This window comes from Camellia sinensis, chromosome 4 (assembly GCF_055761805.1).
Source record: "Camellia sinensis isolate YWXY chromosome 4, ASM5576180v1, whole genome shotgun sequence".
Taxonomy (NCBI): Eukaryota; Viridiplantae; Streptophyta; class Magnoliopsida; order Ericales; family Theaceae; genus Camellia; species Camellia sinensis.
In genome coordinates, this window is record NC_138964.1 from 68,951,500 (window position 1) to 68,974,234 (window position 22,735).

The following is a 22,735-nucleotide window of genomic DNA, read 5'->3' on the forward strand; positions in this document are numbered from 1 at the left end:
AAGCTTTATATGGGGACGACACCATAGCCTTGATCAGAGAGTTCAAAAAGATGAAACCGCCGAGGTTCTAAGGGCGTATAGAGCCGATGAAGGCCGAGGCATGGGTTTTGGAAATGGAGAAGTTATTCGAGATTTTTCCCAGCACCGACGCCCAGAAGGTGTCATTGGCAGCATTTACGTTAGATGACGATGCACGAAGATGGTGGATGATGACTCGAGAAAGCAATCCAGGTTTGACTTGGGTTAGATTTTTGGAGTTGTTCTACAACAAGCATTTTCCCCTTAGTGTTCGAGATCGCAAGACCATAGAGTTCCAGACTTTAACACAAGGCAACAATACAGTGGCAGAATATGACCGTGCTTTTACCGAGTTGGCGAGATATGCGCCTCACATGGTCGATGACGAATATAGAAAAGCTAGGAAGTTTGAAAGTGGACTGCGTGGACCGATACAGGATCGAGTTAACATGCTCAACATGCCGACTTACGCCGGAGTGTTAGACAAGGCCATCCTGGCAGAAGCTAACTTAAACCGATACCAGAGTTCAGGAGAGAGCCAGAGGAAGAGGCCGAATTATGATAATCGCCGAGTCCCGTTCAATGGCAAGAAGAAGCCGAATATGGGCGGTTCCAGCAACTCAAATCAGGGAGGAGATACTAAGCCAATGTGTACAAGTTGTGGGAAACCGCATTCTGGAGTTTGTCGTTGGGCGTCAGGGGCTTGTTTCCAGTGTGGCGAGATGGGTCATCGTGTGAAAGACTGTCCGAAGACAAAGGCTGACGATGGTAAGAAGGATGGGAGCACTTCAGGCTCTGTACAGAGAAATAATGTCGGAAGGGCACATGCGAGACAGGGCAGAGTTTTTGCATTAGTGCCAGGAGACACCCTGAGTGCCGAGACAGTAGTGTCAGGTACCCTTCCAATTTGCTCTCAAGATGCATATATATTGATTGATTCGGGTTCTACGCATTCATTTGTATCTGCTAAATTTGCTGAGAAGTTAAATAGAGAGCTAGAACCCCTTGATTATGTGTTATCTGTATCTACTCCATCTGGGAGAACCATGACTGTTTCATCCGTTTATGAGGCATGTGTTGTTGTGATTGAAGATGTAGAATTATTTATTGATTTAATGCCATTGAACATAACCCACTTTGATGTCATATTGGGAATGGATTGGTTAGTAGGGAATCATGCATCCATTAACTGCGTCTCCAAAAGTGTCACATTGAGACCCCCAAACCAAGCCGGGGTTACGTTTCAGGGTAAGAGAGTAGTATCCCCACCTTACTTGATTTCATCCATGAAGGCCTATAAATTGATTCAAAAAGGGTGTCAAGGTTATTTGTGTAATATACTAAACAATCTGAGTGGAAATGTTGAATTGGCCGGCATCCCAGTTGTTAAGGAATTCCCCGACGTCTTTCCAAATGACTTGCCTGGCTGCTTTGTCGATAAAGAAATAGAGTTTACTGTTGACGTCATGTTAGGAACCCAGCCTATCTCCAAAACACCTTATAGAATGGCCCCAGCTAAGCTTAAGGAGTTGAAGCTACAGTTACAAAAGTTGTTAGATAAGGGCTTCATTAGGCCGAGCACTTTACCTTGGGGAGCAGCAGTCCTATATGTTAAGAAAAAGGATGGTACACTTCGTCTTTGCATCGATTACCAAGAACTGAACAAGGTGACCATTAAGAACAGGTATCTATTGCTGAGGATTGATGATCTGCTCGATTAATTACAAGGAGCGCGAGTCTTTTCAAAAATTGATCTCAGGTCGGGCTACCATCAGCTGAAGGTTAAGACCGAGGACGTTGAGAAAACTGCTTTTCGGACAAGATATGGCCACTACGAATTTTTGGTTATGCCTTTTGGAGTAACTAATGCTCCTGCCGCATTCATGGATCTGATGAATAGGGTCTTCAAGCCGTACCTAGATGAGTTCATGGTTGTTTTCATCGATGATATATTGATCTATTCCAGGAGTGAAGTTGAACATGAGAAGCATCTGAGACTTGCCTTACAGATTTTGAGAGATAGGAAGTTGTATACCAAGCTTAGCAAGTGTGAGTTTTGGCTTTCCAGCATTTCATTTTTGGGGCATGTGATTAATGAAGAGGGCATCTCAGTTGATCCCAGTAAGATTGAAGCTATTGTGAATTGGCCGACACCGACCAATGTGTCTGAGGTTCGTAGCTTTCTAGGTTTGGCAGGATATTACAGAAAGTTTGTGAAGGAATTCTCAAGGATTGTAGTGCCATTGACACAATTGACTCAGAAAGGGGTGGCGTATGAATGGATCGAGGATAGGGAATCAGCCTTCCAAGAGCTAAAGACGAGGTTAGTCACAGCACCAGTTCTTGTATTGCCGACTGGTAATGAGGAGTTTAAGATTTAAAGTGATGCTTCTTATAAGGGTTTGGGATGTGTGTTAATGCAAGGGGGTAAAGTCATGGCATATGCGTCGCGTCAATTGAAACCTCATGAAAAGAATTATCCTACCCATGATTTAGAACTAGCAGCCGTAGTGCTTGCTTTGAAGATTTGGCGTCATTACTTGTATGGAGCTTCTTGCCAAGTTTTTATAGACCACAAGAGTTTGAAGTACTTGTTTATCCAGAAGGAATTAAATATGAGGCAGAGAAGGTGGCTTGAATTATTGAAAGATTACGACATGCAAATTCAGTATCATCCGGGTAAAGCAAACTCAGTGGCCGACGCGTTGAGCAGGAAGTTAGTAGGGAATTCAGCTTATTTGTCAATGATTTCAGTAGAGTTGACCATCATTGAGGAAGTGAAGACCAGACAGATGGAAGACAGATTCCTCAGAAAGGTGATTGATGAGATTGTCACTAAGCCGAGGTCAGGGTATACCATTGAGAATCAGGTACTCAAGTTTGAAGGAAGGTTGTGCGTAGCCGACGTACCAGAGTTGAAAAAGAAGATTTTATAGGAGGCCCATGGTTTCAAGTTTTCCGTTCATCCAGGAAATAGCAAGATGTACCAAGACGTGAAACAAACCTTCTGGTGGCCAAGAATGAAAAGAGAAATAGCCGAGTTCGTATCTTAGTGCCTATATTGTCAACAAGTGAAAGCAGAACATCAGAGACCAGCAGGACTTCTTCAACCTTTGTCAATTCCTGAGTGGAAATGGGAGCACATTTCCATGGATTTTGTAATCGGGTTGCCGAGGATGCAAAAGGGTATGGATTCGATTTGGATTATAGTTGATAGATTAACCAAGTCAGCACACTTTTTGCCTGTTAAGACCGATCGACTTGCCTCATTGTATATGAACGAGATTGTTAGACTTCACGGAGTGCCAATGTCCATTGTTTCAGACCGTGATCTGAAGTTTGTTTCCAGATTTTGGCAGAGTCTACAAGTAGCTTTGGGAACCGAATTGAGGTTTAGCACTGCTTTTCACCCCCAGACCGATGGGCAAACAGAGAGGACAATTCAGACGCCTGAAGATATGCTCAGACTATGTGTGTTGGACTTCAAGGGAAGTTGGGAAGTGCATCTCCCATTTGTAGAATTTGCTTACAACAACAGTTATCAAGCTAGCACTGGCATGGCGCCGTATGAAGCTCTGTATGGAAGGAAGTGCAGATCGCCGATATATTGGACCGAAGTAGGAGACAAAGCTTTAATCGGTCCTGAACTGATTCAAGAGACAACTGAGAATATTAAACTTATCCGACAAAGAATTAGGACTGCTCAGAGTCGACAAAAGAGTTACGCCGACCAGAGGAGAAAATAGTTAGAATTTGAAGTTGGGGATCATTTATTCCTGAAAATTTCGTCAACGAAAGGAGTTTCAAGGTTTGGGAAGAAAGGTAAGTTAGCACCTCGTTATATTGGACCGTTTGAAATCCTTGAAAGAGTTAACTCAGTTGCTTACAGACTTGCCCTGCCGCCTGAACTAAGTCAAGTCCACAATGTGTTTCACATTTCGATGTTGAGGAGATATATACGGGATCCATTGCATGTGATTGATCATTCCGGGATTAGGGTTAATGAAGATTTAGGCTACGAGGAGATACCAATGAGAATTATTGATAGACAAGTGAAGCAGTTGAGGAACAAGTCGACACCGATGGTGAAAATCGAATGGAAGGAGCATTACGGCAAGGATGCTACATGGGAGATGGAAGAAGAGATGAAAGTCCGATATCCAGAATTGTTTTCGGATCAAGGTAACTCAAGTTTGGGGACCAAACTTCTTTAAGGGGGGTAGGATGTAACAACCCTCATTTCATCTTAGTCATGCTCTCATGCATTTATATGATTTTGTGTTGTTAAGCTTGCATTTCAAATCTTGTCTTTGACTTGCTTAAGTGTTACTGCATGCTTTGTTTCTTGCTTGGTGTGAGTTTAGCCGAGGTCATCCTAAGCCTGGGTTACACCCTTGAATCTCTTCTACCTAGGATTATCTTGGAATCTTTTGGTTAACCTCCACTCGCACCTTGGCATATTGGCTGAGATGTTACTATCTAGGCCGAGGTGTTCATCACCAAGGCCGAGATGTGTATTATCTAGACCGAGATGTTACCCTTGCACCTAGTGATCCTGTTCCTGGATTGGTATGACCTAGATCGAGGTGTGGCACATCTAGGCCGAGGTGTGGCACAACTAAGTCAAGTGTTATCCTTCCTAGCTGAGATCATTGAGACCTTACTTGCCGAAGCCTTGTCCTTAGCCGAGATCATTACCTGCCGGAGTGCCTATGCCATCTTGCTTGTTGAACACACTTTGTCATAGTCTTGTCTTTTCACTCAGTCACCTTTTTGAGCAGAGCCAACCAGCAGATGCCACGTGTCCCAGCAGAGGGTTAAGTCACTAAGCTGTTGACAAACACATCATTTTGTATCATATCCTTGTCTTTAGAGAGAGAGACTCTAGGAAGAAGAGGGAGGAGTTCTTAGAGAGGGAATATATTTTCCAAGCTTGATCTTCACACCTTGAACCGTTAGATTCGTGTCTTGAGGTTAGAATCTTGATCTACTCTTGTTCTTCTTATTGTTCATATAGCTGCATTCCATGATCGAGCACGATTTGTAAGTCATGCATTGATTTAAAGTTTGGTTTTAGAAAGAGAAAGTGATATTCATGTGTTCTTGAATAAAAGCCTTGTTTGATCCGAAAGCTTGCATCAAGATTCATGTTTTTGTGTTTGTTTTCATAAAATCTTCGAGTATGGGTACCCAGCTCCATGTTTTTGAATTCATAGCATGAAATCTCAGATTTTGTAATGATAAGTTATGATCTTTGCATCCATGTTCTTCATGTTCTTGAAGAAAGGGAAACCCAGATTTTCCCGACGTCATTTCCTTGAATGTGGCCATCGGGGCCACACCTCGGCAAGGAGGTGTGGGACCTCGGCTAAGACCTGGTTGGTGCCCAGCAAGTTTTCCCCGAGATGAGAAACAGTGTTTTGTTTCGGTTCGACTTAGTTTTGAAGGAATGCCGAGATCATTTGCATTCATGTAAAGCTTGTTTGAAAGAGCATTCAATAGATTTTGCCACGTGTTTGTAGGACTTGGACTCTCGCTTGACCCCGACGTTTGAAGAACTACGTGAGTGGTATCTTTAATAAAGCTATGTTATAATGTTTTGATAAGTCTTGCTTTGTTTTGTTTTGAAAAGTATTTAATCAAGCATGAATGATTATCCCTGCTTCGTGTGCCCAGTATAAGTCTTGTATGCCTAGTATAAGTTTTGTTTTGGATGACATTCTTGGAAGTCCACACGTGCCAGGGGACTTTAAGCATTTGTGGCACTAGTCCGTACGTGCTAGGGGACTATAAGCATTTGTAGTTGTGGACACCCCATTTTTGACTGTCCTCAAGACTTGGACGTCACCGCTTGAACACTCGGTGATCATCCATGTCTGTGTTTGTTTTGAGTTCCCGGAGGTCTTGGCTACACGCCTTGCCTCAGGATCTCTCGACTTGCTTGTTCTGTGCTTGGTTTTACACCAAGGACTTGTTTATTTTTGCACCTGAGGGTAGAGAGTAGCTTGTTAGCTACCCTTGGCACTCACCGGCCCTGGCTTGAGGCCACCAGCCTTGTCTTCTCGCTACCAGCCGTTGGTGAAATATACCATTGGCCGGTCGGCATTTGGTGTGGTCGGCCGACCATCTGTTTGGCCGATGGGCTCCTTTTCTGGCCGATACCACATTTTTACCTTTTTTAGGCATTATGCATGCCAGCTGTGCCAGCTAGAATGCACGGACCCTGCCCCCCATGCACGGGTGTAGCTGTTTTGAACCTTTGCACGCTTTTTGGTCCAAGCTTCCTAGAGAAGATTGCACCCTTTGCTCAAGCTTCTTGAGGAAGCTTGACCCTTTGTCATAGCTTACTCAAGAAGCTTGCCCCCTTAGCTTAGCTTCCCTTGGAAGCCTTGACCCTTTTTGAATAGCTTCCCTTGGAAGCTTAGTCTTTGCATTGTCTATATAAGAGACCCCTCTTCTCCTTTGATGGGGTTCAGCAAAATCAGACCTAGAACATATATATTCTGATACATACATCTTCTCTCTCTATATCTCCCTATCACTCTTCATTTGTGTGTGTTCGAGGGCCTAAAAGGGTGATTTGTTCTTACTTTTGCACTAAAACACACACCATTACACCATACTTCGACTTTGGGAGGTGTTGAGGGTTTATTCTTGAGGTTTTGAGCTGGTTTTGATCAGAAGAAGGTGGCTGAACTTGCTGTTCTTAAGATGTTCTTCAAGGGTAACTCTTTTGCTTTAGATTCCCCAATCTTGCACTAGCTTTTGACCTGCTTTGCATACTGATTTGAGCTTTGTGTATAACTGAAAAAAGTCTTGTATTTGCATGTTTAAGATACTTCATTAAGGTCATTTTGTTGTTTGGGTTCGATCTCCCCCTCTTAGGCCTTGTTTGGCCCTTTTTGTGCTCTCTTCGATAAGCTTTGGGGACTTTTGTGTATTGGCATTCTCGCCACTGAAATCTAGTGGATTTTCAGTGGTGAAGAAGGGGTTTTGAAGTATTGCATAGGGGAGGGACACCCCTCTCCCTTGGTCTCTCTTTTGTTTGCATTTTTGGCCCATAAGGGTAGCATGTATGATTAGTTGTTCTTGGCTTCATTCCGGAGGTTTTTGGGTGTTATTAGGTCATATTATGCCTCTGTTTTTGGTCGGATTGAAGGTCCCTTGCATGCATAATATACTTGCTTTGTATTCCCCCGTTATGTCTAGAAGTGCATCATGCATTTAACCTACTATGCTCTCATGTTTTGGCCTAACTTTGTGAAGTTCTTAGCCATGTCTTACCATGCTTAAGGTCTGTTGGGAGCTTATTTGATCATATTTACCATGTTTGGTATAGCCCCTTTGTATTTTGGCTTGTGAGCCTTGAGGGTGTGAGTCATGAGCATGTTTTAGTTGGGTTGTTTCAATGATTTGGAGTCATTTCATGTGACATGTCAGTCCCTAATCCATGTTCCTATGCTTGCATCCATCACCCTTTTCATGCCTTGAAGAGGTGTCCTTTTGTGCCTTGAAATGAGTATTGTGCATGCTTATGTATTTAAGTCTTTGGGGATGCCATATTAGTGGGTTTTGGGGCATATTTTGATGCATAAAAACTCTGTTTTGGGTTGCTTCGTTTATGCCATGTTTGCTTGGGGTAGGTGTTGAGCAATGCTCTGTTTTGTGGCCTTGAATACCTTCTATTTTGCATCCATTCCCTAGCATATCTTGGTGTCATCTTTCGCATGCTTTTCAGAGTTTAATATGAGTGTTTAATGTCCAAGCATATTGCCTTTAAGTATGCTTAAAGTTGTCCCCTTTCATGCTTAGATGATTGCCTTGGTGTGTGCATGCTTGCATGCATAAGCTGTGCCATTTTTGACCCTTTTGGCCACTGTTTTAGGGTGTGGCTGAGGTCTCCCATGTCAGTCTAAGTCCATTCTCGTACATCGTTGTATGATTGACTTGTTGCCTCTCGTTTCATGCTTGCATTGTACCATGTTTGCATCACATGTTAAATTGCATTGTATTGCCTCTTGCATGATTAGCACATTGCATCCTTGCATAATAGATTGCATTGCATTTGGCATGTTTTGCATCTTAGCTCCATGTTGCATTCTTGAGCCATGTTTGTATACATGCATTGCATTGCTTGGTTTGGGGTGTCAAACCAAGCATGAGGATTGAGAGTGTTCGTACTCCAAGTGACGTAACACGTCTCAACCTTCGGTCGCCGACGCCCTTGATCTCAATATGATAGGGTGTTGGCATTCATCTCTTTTGTTGCATGCATTTTACATTGAATGGCAAACTTGGCCTCTTAGGCCATCATGCATCAAAATGCATAATTGATGGCCCGAGGGTCAAGGGTCATGCTCCCTTGAGTCCATTGCATGATGGGGAGTGTGGTCATGCTCACATTTGCTTGAAAATTTCATGCCATACACTGCTTGCCCTCAGCTGCTGTCAACTGCAGGATTCTGCAGGAAGAAATAGCCGGCCGGCTACTTGGAGTGCCGACCGACCAAATACAATTAGCCGGTGGCTCAACCAATGGTCGGTGACCATTCCCTTCGGCCGGTGGTGTTCCCACTTGGTCGGTGATGCTCCCCAGTGTTCAGAGAAGCCTCCTTGGGACTTGTGCAAATTTTCAGAGGAGCAGGGCAGTGTAAATAGAAGCAACAGTGCTATGGAAGCGAGTTTCTGAGCGGGGCGAGTCAAGCATGCATCATTCACGCATTTCGAGGCAGAGCTGCAGCAGTCTCTTTAGCTTCACATTTAAATTATTTTTGTGATTAATTTGTTAATTAATTAAGAGGTTCTGTAATAATTGATTGGCTAGGATAGTTGATTCATTATTCGGACTGTATTATTCTTTCGGACCCTCCGAACGAGGGCAACTGTGTAATAAGTGTGTGTGAGTGTGTGTATGTTTTCCAACCCCCACTTCTTTCTTCCCTTTTATTTACTAGCTTTCGATGGTTAGTATTAGGACATATTTAAAATTAGCATACCTTATGTTATGCATGCGTGCATTCATACATTTGTCTTGCATGCACCGGGCTCGGCGCATCATACTAACTGCATTCGTGTTTCAATTCCAAATTGAATACGTGTTAGTTGTAGCATTTCGCATGTCATTTTAGAATATTCGAGCCTATTGTATTCGCATTCCTACATGTGTTACATTAGGCATTTCTGTATAGTTAGGATCATGCATGGATTTCTAACAGAGCTTTTGTTTTGGCTTGGAGTACTCGGTAAGCTTTTACACTTTAGCATCCTTGCACGCGTGTGAACGTTGCCATGACAGCATGATTACCATGAGGCTATTTGCTTATGCATTAAAACCGTGAGTTTTAAGCCCACAGGCTATCTGCTTGAATGCCTGTGGACAGAGGTTGAATTACCTGAATTGGAATAATGCATTAAAACCGTGAGTTTTAAGCCCACTTGATAGTGGCAAAAACCATCTTTTCTAAAGCCCACTTGAGGGTGGCAAAACCTGCATTTTAGCCAACTTACGAGTAGCAAACTGCTTTCAAAAAGCAAACACGAAATGTTTTGTTCTAACTCAGGCGATTCAGTCTATACTTGTATGCTGTGCGCATCACATAGTAAATCTAGGCTAATAACCGGAATAAGAACGCATAATGTTTTGAAAACAAGATATCATGATTAGTAGAGACCAATCTTTGGATCGGCGAGAGGGGGTGGTCATAGCTGACCTTCCCCAATTGTACCCAAGTTCCTGAGCCGAGGCAACTCTGGTGATAACGGACACGTGGCCTTAGACAAACGAGTCAGGGTTTCGTAAATTCTCCCAAAATAAAATATTTAGGTGGCGACTCTGTATCTGGCAAAGCAGTCCATGTTTGGCACTTCTTTACAAAAATTTATTTTTCAAAACGATTTGCCGGATTTGGACTCTTTGGTTCAGATTAAGAACCGTGACAATTAGAGTCCAAACTGTAGTGAGCCTAAAGACGAACGGAACGGGACTCATCCTCTCGGGGCGTTTGAGGACGTCTACAGTTTCTGGTGACTCTGCTGGGGAGATTAGAGAACTTGACTCGAACTCATGATATCTTGTTTTGACAACACTTATGTGTTTCTTTGCATTGCATGTGCATTGGTGCGCCTAGGACACCGTGTTGGCCATCTGCTATTTCTGAGCGGTTTGTTGAAGGCTTGACTTTGTCAAAGCATGCCATAAGGCTGACCGGTTGCGGGCTCTGCCAGTATGGGAACACAAATCCCAGTTTTACCAGGGCACCCTTTTCGACCATTCGACCTAGTGCATATTCGGAATCAATAGTGACCATTCCAAACTAGAACAGGTTGCTTACCCGATATAGGTTGTTTGAAACCGCTGCGTGCGTAGTGAAACCCTAGCTCCTGACAAAATAGGACAGGGAAACCCTACCCCAACATAGGGGTGTTTTGGCTCTCACTTATCTGTTATGTGCTTTAGAGTGCATCTCTACAGGAAGGCATATATCAGTTTGCAAGTTTGGGCATCAGGCCTACAGGCACAATGTTTTTCGGGAATCAGTTATCTGCGGGTATCAGATTCAGACTTGGGGGCAATGATTTGGAAACAGTGATCAGTGATTGAGGAACAGTGTATTCAGCTTATCGACAGTGTGTTGTGATACCCAACTGTGTGTTGTGTGTTTATTTTACGCTGTTATGCTGTCTGTTTATCTGGTTGTTTTATTTTCTTATTATCGCTTTATTTATCTTTTTACTAGGTAGTTTAGCGCGATTGCTTCTAACCCAGTAGATATTTCCCAACCATTCTGGACTAGAGGTCGTCGACTCCATCGATCTGAGGATCTGATAGGCGGACAACCAGTGTACTACTCACTACCCCCGGTTACTGGACGAAGGGCAGTTAGGCAGAAGATAGCAGTCTAGCGATCAGTACAGAGGGCTTTGTCTACCCCACCTGAGCACAGTAGGGATCAGGGCTTTCTTTCTCCCGCGGAGAGGGAATATATACCAAAAATTCAATCAGATCAGAACAGTATGGAAAGCTTAGAGGAGATGGTGCGCCAGCTCCAAGAAAGCATGAAAACTATACAGCAAGACGCTGTCCGACAGGCGGAGTTCACCAAGCAACAGGCCATGGTTATGACTGAACAAGAAGAATTAATCGTGAGGCTACAACAGCAAGCCGAAGCATCTACTTCGCATCAAGCTCCTCCCCCGCCAGGAGTTCCAACACTCGGGGAGACAACTAATGTTCAGAATGATACAGACATTCCCACAGGGCCACCTCCGCCCCCGATCCTACCCCAGATCCTACCCCAGTTATCCAAAACGCCCACCAACCTACCGGACTCCCCCTTTGAGTTCGAGACAGATCCCACAGCATTGAAGTTGAGCAAGCTTGAAAAGTTGTTCAAGAGATCCCAGGGGGTCAAGACCATCCCTGACATTGAAGATGGATATACCGACGCAGCTGTGATGCTGCCGGATAGATTCAAGATGCCGTATATCGACCGATTTGATGGATCCGGGGATCCCATGGTGCACCTGAGATTGTTTTCAGATATCTTAAGGCCAATGGGCCTCACCAGACTGCAGAAGCTGTCTCTATTCGGCCGGACCCTGTCGGGTGTGGCAGCCATATGGTATGCCAAATTAGAAGATGACGTCAAGAGAAACTGGGACGAGATGGCTGAGGCCTTCATTGCACAATACTCGTATAACACGCAAATCGAGATTACGCCCCGCGACCTCGAGACGACAAGGCAGGAGCCTAAGGAGAGCTTTTAAGAGTTCGTGACCAGATGGAGGGCCAAGGCCTCGATGATGACCCTAAGGCCCACAGATAAAGATCAGATCAGGATGATTGTGCGCAATCTCCAGCCTAAGCTGATGCAGAAAATGATTGTGCTGCCCTTCCTTACCTTTTCAGATCTGCATGAGATGGGAGTACAGATCGAGGATGCCTTGAAGCAGGGTTTAATTGATAATGACTAGGAGTAACCCAGAAGAACTTTCAATCGCAACAACAATGCAGGCCCGAGCGGCGTTACAACTGCAAGAGCCTCAGAAGTGAGCATGGTCACCACCATTCCCCCTCCCCCTTCAAGACCCATGGCAGCTACGCCATTCTCCGGTGCGTTCGGAAGCCATACACAAATAGCCAAATACCCACCCAAAAACCAAAGAACCTTCGCTCCACTATATATGCCCCTGTCCAAAGTTCTGGGGGTTTTAATCAGAAAAGGGCACTTGAAGCCCCTAGAGCCGCGGCCATTATCGGAAAGACTTCCCCCTACCCACAACCCAGCCAAATATTGCGCATTTCACCAACAGCACGGTCATGACACCGACCAATACTTCTGATTACGTCATGAGGTTCAAGATCTCATCGATAACGGGGTGATTTTGCCTCCTGAGAAACCTAATGTTACAACAAACCCTCTCCCACCACACAACCAAGCTCCACCTCCCAAAAGAATCAATTTTATCCAAACTGGGGTCGTGTCTTACGATCCTAGCATATATATCACTCTTTCCCACCTACCTAAGCTGGAGGTGTTCTTTCCTGAGTGCACTGACTTGTGCATGTTGGACATCTCCAGAACCCAACCTGAACCAACGGTGGTGACTGTCGAAGACAGAACAGGGGAAGTTTCATAGGAGAATGGGATTATTGAGCCAGAATCTGAGGAATCTGGGAGTTCTGCTGAGGAAGCCTACAATCTGAGTGATTATATTCTGTCAGTAGGTCAGGTTCGGCCCGTTGTAGGATTGCTAGAGAGGGCAGAGCTATGTATGATCCGAGGGGATGGATTTGAGCAGGGGACAGATAATTTGACGGCTATGGAAGAGGACCTTGCCAACCTCCAGTTTTTCAATGACCAAGATCCAGGGGACGCAGCAGTCAACTGGTTTGATTATGAGGAATCAGCGGAGGCTACCGGGTGGTTGGATGATCAACCGGATGTTGTGGAAGAGTTCCAACCAGAACGAGGCCTGGCAAGGACGAGAATGTCAGTGACGGCCGGAAGGGCCGAAGAGCAGAGTACATCACCGGAGAGCGCCGGTGTCAAGAATTTTGCTCAGGATCAGAGCATTTTGAATACAAGAGTTATTGAACAGTCAGCGGTACTGACACAGTTGGAACAAGAAAGGTTTGAGGATTCTGAGAGAATCAGGAAAGCTAAAGCCCATGAGGGGACTGAAACTGCTATGTACACAGAAACAGAGAATGCTGTGAGCATATGGATGGAGGGTACTGCGAGTACGAGAGCAGTCATACCAGAGCCGGATAGCTGTCTGTCGGCTGCCGATGGAATGTGGTGGGAAGACGACGATCTATGTCTTGCCCACACAGATGAGGACTGGGGAAGTAACCTGCCAGACGATACCTGGTACATCGGCGAGGTCGATCATATGACAAGGAGTGGACGGTATTTCAAGCCTCCGCATCTAGATCAGCCAGAGGCATCTGGGAATGATAAGGAAGCTGAAAAATAGAAAGAGAAGCAACTCGAAGAAGAAGCTGTACTGAAGCAGCTGAAAAAGATACAAGCAGACATCTCCATCTGGGGACTGCTTATGGCATCGCGGGTGCATCGACAAGTTGTCTTATCGGCCATGGACAAGGCCAAGCTCTTAATAGAAACCACGCCAGAGCAGCTGGTGGGTTTAGTTTTTCTGGGGGGAGCTACCTCGATGCTGACTTTTTCCGACAGGGAATTGCCACCTGAGGGGGCGAACCACAACAAGCCACTCTACGTTTCGGTGGAATGTAGAAACAAATGGATCCCGGTGGTTCTTGTTGATACCGGATCCGCCATCAACGTCTGCCAGGCAAGGACAGTGTATGCAATCGGTTTAAAAACCGCAGACTTTGTACCGACAGCCCAGGTGATTCGGGCATATGACAACACGAGCAAAGAAGTCATGGGGACAGTGAAAATTCAGACCAAGGTTGGGCCGGGACAGCATGAGATAGATTTCCATGTCTTAGAGGTTCCTGCAACTTTCAACCTGCTTTTGGGGCGGCCGTGGCTGCATCAGGTGAAGGCAGTATCATCCACCTTGTATCAGATGGTGAAATACCCCCATGGGAAGGGAGTAGCCATTGTTTTTGGGAATTCGTCGATCTATCCACCACTAGAAGTATCCACGCCAGTTTTGGAAATTGAGCACGGTATGGAGGATGTGTTCATGTCAGGTTTTACCTTAGCTGAGGTTCGGGTTGTGCGGAACATCATGGCGGCTAATGAGGGGGTGTATGTCAGTGCTCAAGCAGTATACCTCATGAACAAGCTCCAACACATCCCCGGGATGGGATTGGGAAAGAGCGGCCGGAAGGGCGTTGCAAAGTTGGCCGAAGTACCACACAACCCACACACCTTTGGCTTGGGTTATCTGCCCACCAAAGAGGATTGGGTAAGGAAAGGTAAGGAGATGGCTGGGAGAGCCAGAGCGAAACAGATGGGGAAACCTTTCGAGTTGATGCACCGGCCCATCCAGGGTACCCTAAACGGACGCTTCATCCGGGAGGGGGAGGACTTTCCATTTTGTGGCTTCCTAGAGCCATGGTTGAACGCGGAGAGGAAGCGCGTGCCGGGGTTTGAGATCTTCTTCGACCTGCAGTTATCCGGGGATGACGTTGCCGAAGAGCAGACGGACCCATTAGTTGAGGCTGAGCAGAGCAGGAAAGTGGAGTCTGAGGACTTTGAAATTGAAATGGGGGTAGCACTGGCTTGTCTACTTTCAGATCCTCCGATCGAACATAAGTGCTTGGGGAATAACTTCTCGGTGTCTATGATCGGGAATGAAACGGCTACGGGCCTACCAGCAAACATTTTGGATGCATCCATCACACCCTCTCTCATTTGGCAGTATGAAGTGGGATTTTTGTCAAGCAGCGCCGAGTCAGGTAGTGAGCCAGAATCTGATTCCACTGAGTCTTGTGAGTCGGAATCAGGTTCCAGCTCAACTGAGTCTGAATCTAGTATTCCTGGGGGTGATAACCCGGATGCCACAGTCCTATCTAGGTCGTCTTTTTCTTTCTCTTTTGAGTCTGTTATAACAGAAGAATCGGACGGTTTGGATGTGCTTAATGAGAATGAAGTGGATGTGGTTTCTAAGTACTTTTCTGTTCCTTTGATTTATTGCTTAAATCAGGACCTTCAAAATTTTGTTAAAAACGATGAGGAAGAAATTCCCCCGGTTTTGCAACGCTTAATTGAACAAGAGCAGGAAAGATTTGTTAAACCTTTAGTTGATGAAATCACTACAGTGAATGTTGGTACTGAGAAGGACCCGCGGCTGGTCCAAATCGGGTCCACGTTGCCTTCGGAGGAACACGAGCGCTTAGTTGCTTTATTAAAAGATTTCAAAGACGTTTTTGCGTGATCCTACAAAGACATGCCTGGAATCGATCCTGAGATTGTAAAGCACCGGATCCCTCTTGACCCCGAGACCCGACCCATCAAACAGAAACTCAGAAGGATCCGCCCCGACTGGGCCATCAAGATTAAGGAAGAGGTCACCAAGCAAATTGACGCAGGTTTCCTACTGGTATCCGAATACCCAACTTGGTTGGCCAACATTGTTCCAGTGCCGAAGAAGGATGGTAGGATCCGGGTATGCGTGGATTTTAGGGACTTGAACAGAGCCAGTCCGAAGGACGACTTTCCCTTGCCCCATATCGATGAGTTGGTGGACTTCACAGCGGGGCATGCTTTGCTTTCGTTCATGGATGGCTTCTTAGGCTACAATCAGATAGTGATGGCACCTGAAGATCGGGAGAAGACTGCTTTCACCACCTCGTGGGGGACTTACTGCTACAGAGTGATGCCGTTTGGGTTGAAGAATGCTGGAGCTACATATCAATGGGCTGCGACCACAATATTGCATGACATGATCCACAAAGAGGTTGAGGTGTACGTGAACGACATGATTGTCAAATCCAAAGAAAGAGGGGCCACTACACCGCCTTGCGAAAGTTCTTTCAAACGATCAGAGAATTTCGGTTGCGGCTGAATCCTTAGAAGTGTACGTTTGGTGTTACAGCGGGAAAGATGCTGGGGTTTCTTATTACACAGAGAGGTATCGAAGTCGACCTTCCAAAATCAAGGCCATCTTAGAAATGCCACCACCAAGGACTGAAAAGGAGGTGCGAGGCTTTCTGGGTAAAGTGCAATTCATAAGACGGTTTATCTCAAAATTAACCTTGAGTTGTGAACCACTTTTTGGTCTCCTGAAGAAAGGAAAGAAGTTCCAGTGGGACGGCCGATGCCAAGCTGCTTTTCAACAGATCAAAGAATACTTACAGAACCCACCCGTGTTGTCACCGCCAGAGCCGGGGAGACCGTTGATATTGTACCTTTCAGTGACTGAGACTACAATGGGCTGCATGCTCGCGCAAGAATCAGAGGACAAGGTGGAGAGAGCCATCTATTACCTGAGCAAGAAGATGCTAGAGTATGAGACCCGTTACACACCGTTGGAAAAGGCTTACTTAGCCTTGGTATGGGCTACCGGGAAGCTGCGGTACTACCTGTTAGCTCACTCCGTAATGTTGGTTTCACGACTGGATCCCATCAAATATCTTTTCAAGAAAGCAGCACTTACGGGTAGGCTGGCTCGTTGGTTGTTGTTGCTTTCCGAATTCGATCTGAAATATGTGACGCGCAAGTCAGTTAAAGGGAGAGCAGTGACAGAATTCTTAACCGATCACCTGGTGGAAGGGGGTGAAGCAGTTGAGTACTTATTCCCAGATGAGGCCATTTTGCATATCGACGATGAAACTTGGACGATGTACTTCGACGGAGCGTCAAACCAGTACGGGTATGGGATAGGGGTGTTGTTGATAGCACCCGACAATTCTCGTATCCCTCTAGCCTTCAAACTCCGATTCAAAGTCTCAAACAACAAAGCAGAAAATGAGGCGTGCATTGCCAATTTAGAAGTAGCCCTGGAACTAGGGGCAAGACGGTTGGATGTCATCGGGGACTCGAACCTTGTTGTGTCTCAAGCAAAATGAGATTGGAAAGTCAAAGAAGAAAAGATGATAATGTACCACCAGACCTTGGACTTGTTAATTCCTCGGTTTGAGAAGTTAAACTTTGCTCATCTAGTAAGAGAGAACAACAGGTTCACAGATTCACTAGCAACTCTATCTTCCATGATAGACATCCCGTTTGGAGTCCGGATGCGTCCAGTCATTATTGACCAGAAATTTGCGCCAGCCTACGAGTCGATTGCTGCTATAGATGAGGTTCAGGACGAGAACCCCTGGTATTACGACATTTGGAACTTCTTGGAGAAGGAGGCGTATCCACCAGGGGCAAATGCCAAAGATAAAAGGGCAATCAGAAGAATGGCCGTTCAATTCATCATCTATGGGGGTAAGCTGTATAAGAGAGGTCATCTGGGAATGCATAAGCTGTGCGTTGAAGCTGAAGAATCGAAGCGCCTGATGGGGGCCATCCATGGAGGGGAATGCGGTGCACATGTGAACGGGGTAATGCTAGCCAGGAAGATCCTCAGACAGGGTTACTACTGGTCCACCATGGAGGAAGATTGTATCGGCTTTGTTCGGCGATGCCACAAATGTCAGATCCATGCAAACCGCATGAACATCCCGCCATCAAAGCTGTACAACATGACTTCGCCATGGCCATTTTCAGTTTGGGGAATCGATGTGATTGGGGCTGTCACTCCGAAGGGGTCAAACGGACATGAGTTCATCCTGGTCGCGATAGATTACTTTACAAAGTGGGTTGAGGCCCAATCCTATGCGGTGTTGAAGGCTTCACATGTTGCGAAGTTCATCAGAAACAACATCATCTGTCGCTATGCGGTCCCAAATGAGATAATTTCAGATAACGGTTCTCACTTCAAGAAGGAAGTGATTGACTTGTTGGAGAAATACAATGCGGCTTTTCACAAGTCATCCACATACTAGCCTCAGACCAATGGAGCGGTCGAGGCCGCCAACAAGAATGTCAAGCGCATTTTATAGAAGATGGTGGAAACCTACCGGGACTGGCCAGATAAGCTGCCGTTCGCTCTGTGGGGCTACCTGACTTCAATTAGAACTTCTACTGGGGTGACTCCATACTCATTGGTTCATGGGATGGAGGCTGTTCTACCTATTGAAATTGAGGTTCCGTCTTTGAGAGTGCTAGCTGAGTGTCAGATAGCCGAGGCAGATTGGCAGCAGAGCAGATTTGAAGAACTCATGCTCTTTGATGAGAGAAAACTGAAAGCACTGTACCATGTTCAAGGTTACTAGCGCAGAATTGCCCGGGCTTTCAACAAGAAAGTTAAGTCCAGGAATCTAAAAGAAGGAGATTTGGTGCTCAAGGACAACCGAGCTCCCATCCATGACCCAAGGGGCAAGTTCAGGCCCAATTGGATTGGTCCTTACATCATTAAGTCGATCTGGTCAGGTGGGCTGTGGTTCTGATGGATCTAGATGGCCTAGAGTTCTCACAACCGATCAACATGGACAAGTTGAAGAAATATTACCCCTGAGAGGCTTGCTAGGCCGAAAACCCTAAAGGGCGACCTAGGCAAAAGTTAGAGCACAAAAAATTGGAAATTGTAAAAACTGAGCTCGCAAGGTTGAAAACCCGCAAAGGGCGGCCTTGGCAAAAGTTAGAGCGCAAAAGGAGAGTGAAAATACCCGAGTGAACCCGAGCCTGAACTACGTAAGGCTTGATTCCCATCTTTGGGATACGTAGGCAACTTCATCCTGAAATTCAGCCATAAACTTTTTCCCGATCAACTTTGTCCATTTGATCACCTCGGCCATCTTTGTCTATTCAGCATTCAAAAGTTCGGTTATGATCTCCGGTGCAGTGCTTTTCAGACTAGGGGCAACTTTACGTTGCCAAGAAGTGCTGCGGTACAATTCAGACTAGGGGCAACTTTCCAGTTGCTAGGATCCGAGGTTGTGCATCTCAGTGATAGATTTCAGGCATGTCCAGTTCTGATCCATATCAAAAATGACTTTGAAAAGTTTTGATAAAAGTTGACTTTGTTCAAATTAATCTTTTTACAACTTAGACCATTTTTGGACCAAAGCGGAAAATTTTCAGTACCCACAACCTTCAATTTCATTGATTTCAATACAGAGTTCTCCTGCTCTTGCATACAAATTGAAGTTGCTTTTTTTTATTACATTCATAAAGAAAACTTGAAAGTTTTAATAAAGCAATAAATTTGGGGCATAGATGAGTCAGGTGCTCCTGCGCCCCCTCCCAGAGCTGGTCGAAGCCTCTGATGCCAAGCTGGGCCTAATCAGTGCCTCTTCATTGAACCAATCTATGCACTCATCAGACAAAGTGCAACTGAAAGTGGGAGCGGGGGCTAGGAGCTCTCTAGTCCTCCATGCTGTAGCATACCGGGCAAGCTGTGCGCCTCGGACCGGGAATGTAGCCGGGTACTCTATCCCCTCTGGTGGACAAGTTTGATCATGACCGAACTGGCGCCGGATTCAGAATGGAAAATAAAAGACACAGTGTGTCATGCCAATCAATTGAATCCCAGGTTGACGGGTCATGCTGTAGCTCATCACCGGTAGGTTGAGCCAAGGGCACCGCCAAGCAATGCTGTCTGTGGACAAGCTGCACATCCAATCAAACCACCATCCCTCCTCAAGGGCATCAACTAGGCGTTACCAAAAGAAGTAGCCGCGAGCTGAGTATGCTGGGCAAGAGTCCACAACCTGCAACTTGTCCATCAACCACACCTGGGAAGGGATGAAAAATGAGAGAATAAAGAATAGAGAGATGTACGATGTGAGAAAAGTGAGAAAAGGGTTTTGTGAGAAAAATCGAGCTTGAGGGCCGAGTGATGTAAGCCATACAAATGTGAGATTCGGTGGGAAACATTACTTGCAGCAGTAGTGGACTCCCCGCAAATCTGGTTGTCTCTCGGCGATAAAAGGCATCCAAGCCCATCAACGTCTCAGCCAGAGTCATGGCAATGCAGCCCTTGCCCTCCTTCAAGCCTTGGACAACCTTAATCAACCGAACGTTAGATCCTCCGAAGCCTGAGGCAAATAAGAAATGGGATAGCATGCACAAACAAAGAGCATGTCGTCAGAAGCCTTGCCAATGATGGTCATCGCGGTCACTGGCGTCAGAAAATCGGCAAATTAAACTCGGAATATCCAACGTCCCGTCACAAATCAAAGAGTGAGCATCGGGTATTGAAAGCCCACACATTTGTCCTAAGGCTTGGGCATGGCCGAAGCGAAGTTGGGGCAAGATTTCCTCATCACGCTCAGACTCCATTAAAGCTTGGAAATCTTCGAAGGTAGGACATACCTCTTGCCCGCTAAAGCTAAAGACATGTGTTACCGGATTGCAAAACCTTGCCGCAGCGCGAAGAAACGGAAAATGCAGCGGAGTGCGACTCAGAGTGAATAGTGCATTTATGTCGAAGCCCTGGAAATTCAGCTTTTCCGAGCCATCCAAGCTGGCAATCCAAGCTGTGAGATTTTGAGCAAGAAACTCTTCCATTTGGAGCAAATCAGTGTGGAATTGAGAAAAACTACGAAGCTGAAGCCCTTTGTAGGGGATAAGGTTGAGTGGAGGACAGATGTCAGCATTCTGCTGGTCTCTGCCATTTATGGCCGGCCGGCCACATATAGTGCCGACCGACCACCATTTTTGGCCGATTTATCAAAGATGCTGGCCAATGGCCATTTCCTGAGGCCGATGGCTTTTCCCTGTGGCCGGTGGTATTCCTTGTTGCTCCCTGAGCTGTTTACATGTTGAACATGCTGAGAATTTGGGGAATGCCACCACTTCCAATGCCCTCCGATGATGATTTTTGCGGCGTCACGCCCATTTGCTTATCGAGTTGTTGTAAATTTGCTTATCGAGTTGTATTTCACATTCCTTAAGTCTTTGTGTTGCTTATCGAGTTGTACTTGCACTTGGCTAGCTTATCGAGTTTCTTTGTTTTGCTTATCGAGTTGTAAGTCGGTTCACTACCTGATTATTACAATGCAAGTGCTCAATTTTCAAACCAATGCCAATTTCATTCACATTGTTATGTGATGCCACGCGATGCAATGCATAGAATGTACAAATGTAACACCCTTTCGAACAAAATGGCTGCTTCATTCCCATCATGTATTTTGCAAAGAGTACATAGTTTTGAAAAAAAGAGAGTAAAAACCTGCCTGAGGCAGTGCAATGTGCTTAAACTACCAGTAAAAAGAAAAGTAAAGCAAAAGGAGAGTAGGGCAGCAAAGTATCGGAATTGATACCGGTAACCTCCCCTTGCGGTCAATGCACCTCCCGCGCCCTTGTTCGGGTCAACCATGTGGTTTGGCACCTTCATTACTCGAGACAGTGCAAGGAAGTGCACTTTTGGAACATTAGTAGACCTTCGAGTTGACCTCAGGCCATGACTTCTATGACCGATGCCCAGTGCGTGCGAGGAGCACCCCTCCCCCTATCCTTTTTGTCTCTTGCGAATTCCGCAAATCGCTTCAATTATACTGTGTTGCAGTGCTTTGCATTTCAACATCATGAATAACATGTCTTTACCATGCTTCAAGTTGAATTTGCCCCTCTTTTCTTTCTATACACATTGCATGCATACGTGCATTGCTTTACTTACATGTGTTCAAGTTCTCTCTATACACATTGCATGCGTTGTCGCGTTATGCTTTCCTTACATGTGTTCAAGTTCCTTTCTATACACATTGCATGCGTTGTCGCGTTATGCTTTACTTACATGTGTTCAAGTTCCTTTCTATACACATTGCATGCGTTGTTGCGTTATGCTTTACTTACATGTGTTCAAGTTCCTTTCTATACACATTGCATGCGTTGTCGCGTTATGCTTTACTTACATGTGTTCAAGTTCTCTCTATACACATTGCATGCGTTGTCGCGTTATGCTTTACTTACATGTGTTCAAGTTCCTTTCTATACACATTGCATGCGTTGCCGCGTTATGCTTTACTTACATGTGTTCAAGTTCCTTTCTATACACATTGCATCCGTTGTCGCGTTATGCTTTACTTACATGTGTTCAAGTTCCTTTCTATACACATTGCATGCGTTGTCGCGTTATGCTTTACTTACATGTGTTCAAGTTCCTTTTTATACAAATTGCATGCGTTGTCGCGTTATGCTTTACTTACATGTGTTCAAGTTCCTTTTTATACATATTGCATGCGTTGTCGCGTTATGCTTTACTTACATGTGTTCAAGTTCCTTTTTATACATATTGCATGCGTTGTCGCGTTATACTTTACTTACATGTGTTCAAGTTCCTTTCCATACACATTGTATACGTTTTGCGTGTACTTTACTTACATGTGTTTAAGTTCCTTTCTATACACATTGCATGCGTTGTCGCGTACGCTTTACTTACATATGTCTATATCTTCACACATTGTGCACGTTGTCACCTGTTCTTTACTTACATGTGTTTAGGCCTTTATAGCATTGTTATGCTTGCATTTAGTCGCATTGTTATGCTTCCCACTCGATTTGCGTTGTCACGCACTTTCAATTGCATTGTCATGCATACTGCTAACGATATTGCACCTGTTAAGTTTCTCTTTTACAGGCACGATACTGTACGTACGGTTCATTTGAGGCTGGTGCAACCAGACGAACCGCACAGGTATTGTATTCTCCGCGTGAAGCGTAGCGAGGATCACATAATTCTCTAACATCGTTTCTGCATTGTAATGTAGTTGGATTTGTGTTTGATTGCT

The 22,735-nt window shown here is 45.3% G+C and overlaps 1 protein-coding gene across 1 annotated transcript in view; it reads left to right on the plus strand.

The window, feature by feature from the left end:
- The first annotated feature begins 620 nt into the window (after positions 1–620).
- LOC145823824 (uncharacterized) overlaps positions 621–22,735 on the plus strand; it is a 31,793-nt gene continuing 9,678 nt past the window's right edge. Inside the window, exons 1-4 of the mRNA XM_082923350.1 lie at positions 621–912; positions 1,189–1,702; positions 1,985–2,067; positions 2,773–2,888. Coding sequence (XP_082779476.1) covers positions 621–912; positions 1,189–1,702; positions 1,985–2,067; positions 2,773–2,888 — 1,005 coding nt within the window. The remainder of the gene's footprint in view (positions 913–1,188; positions 1,703–1,984; positions 2,068–2,772; positions 2,889–22,735) is intronic.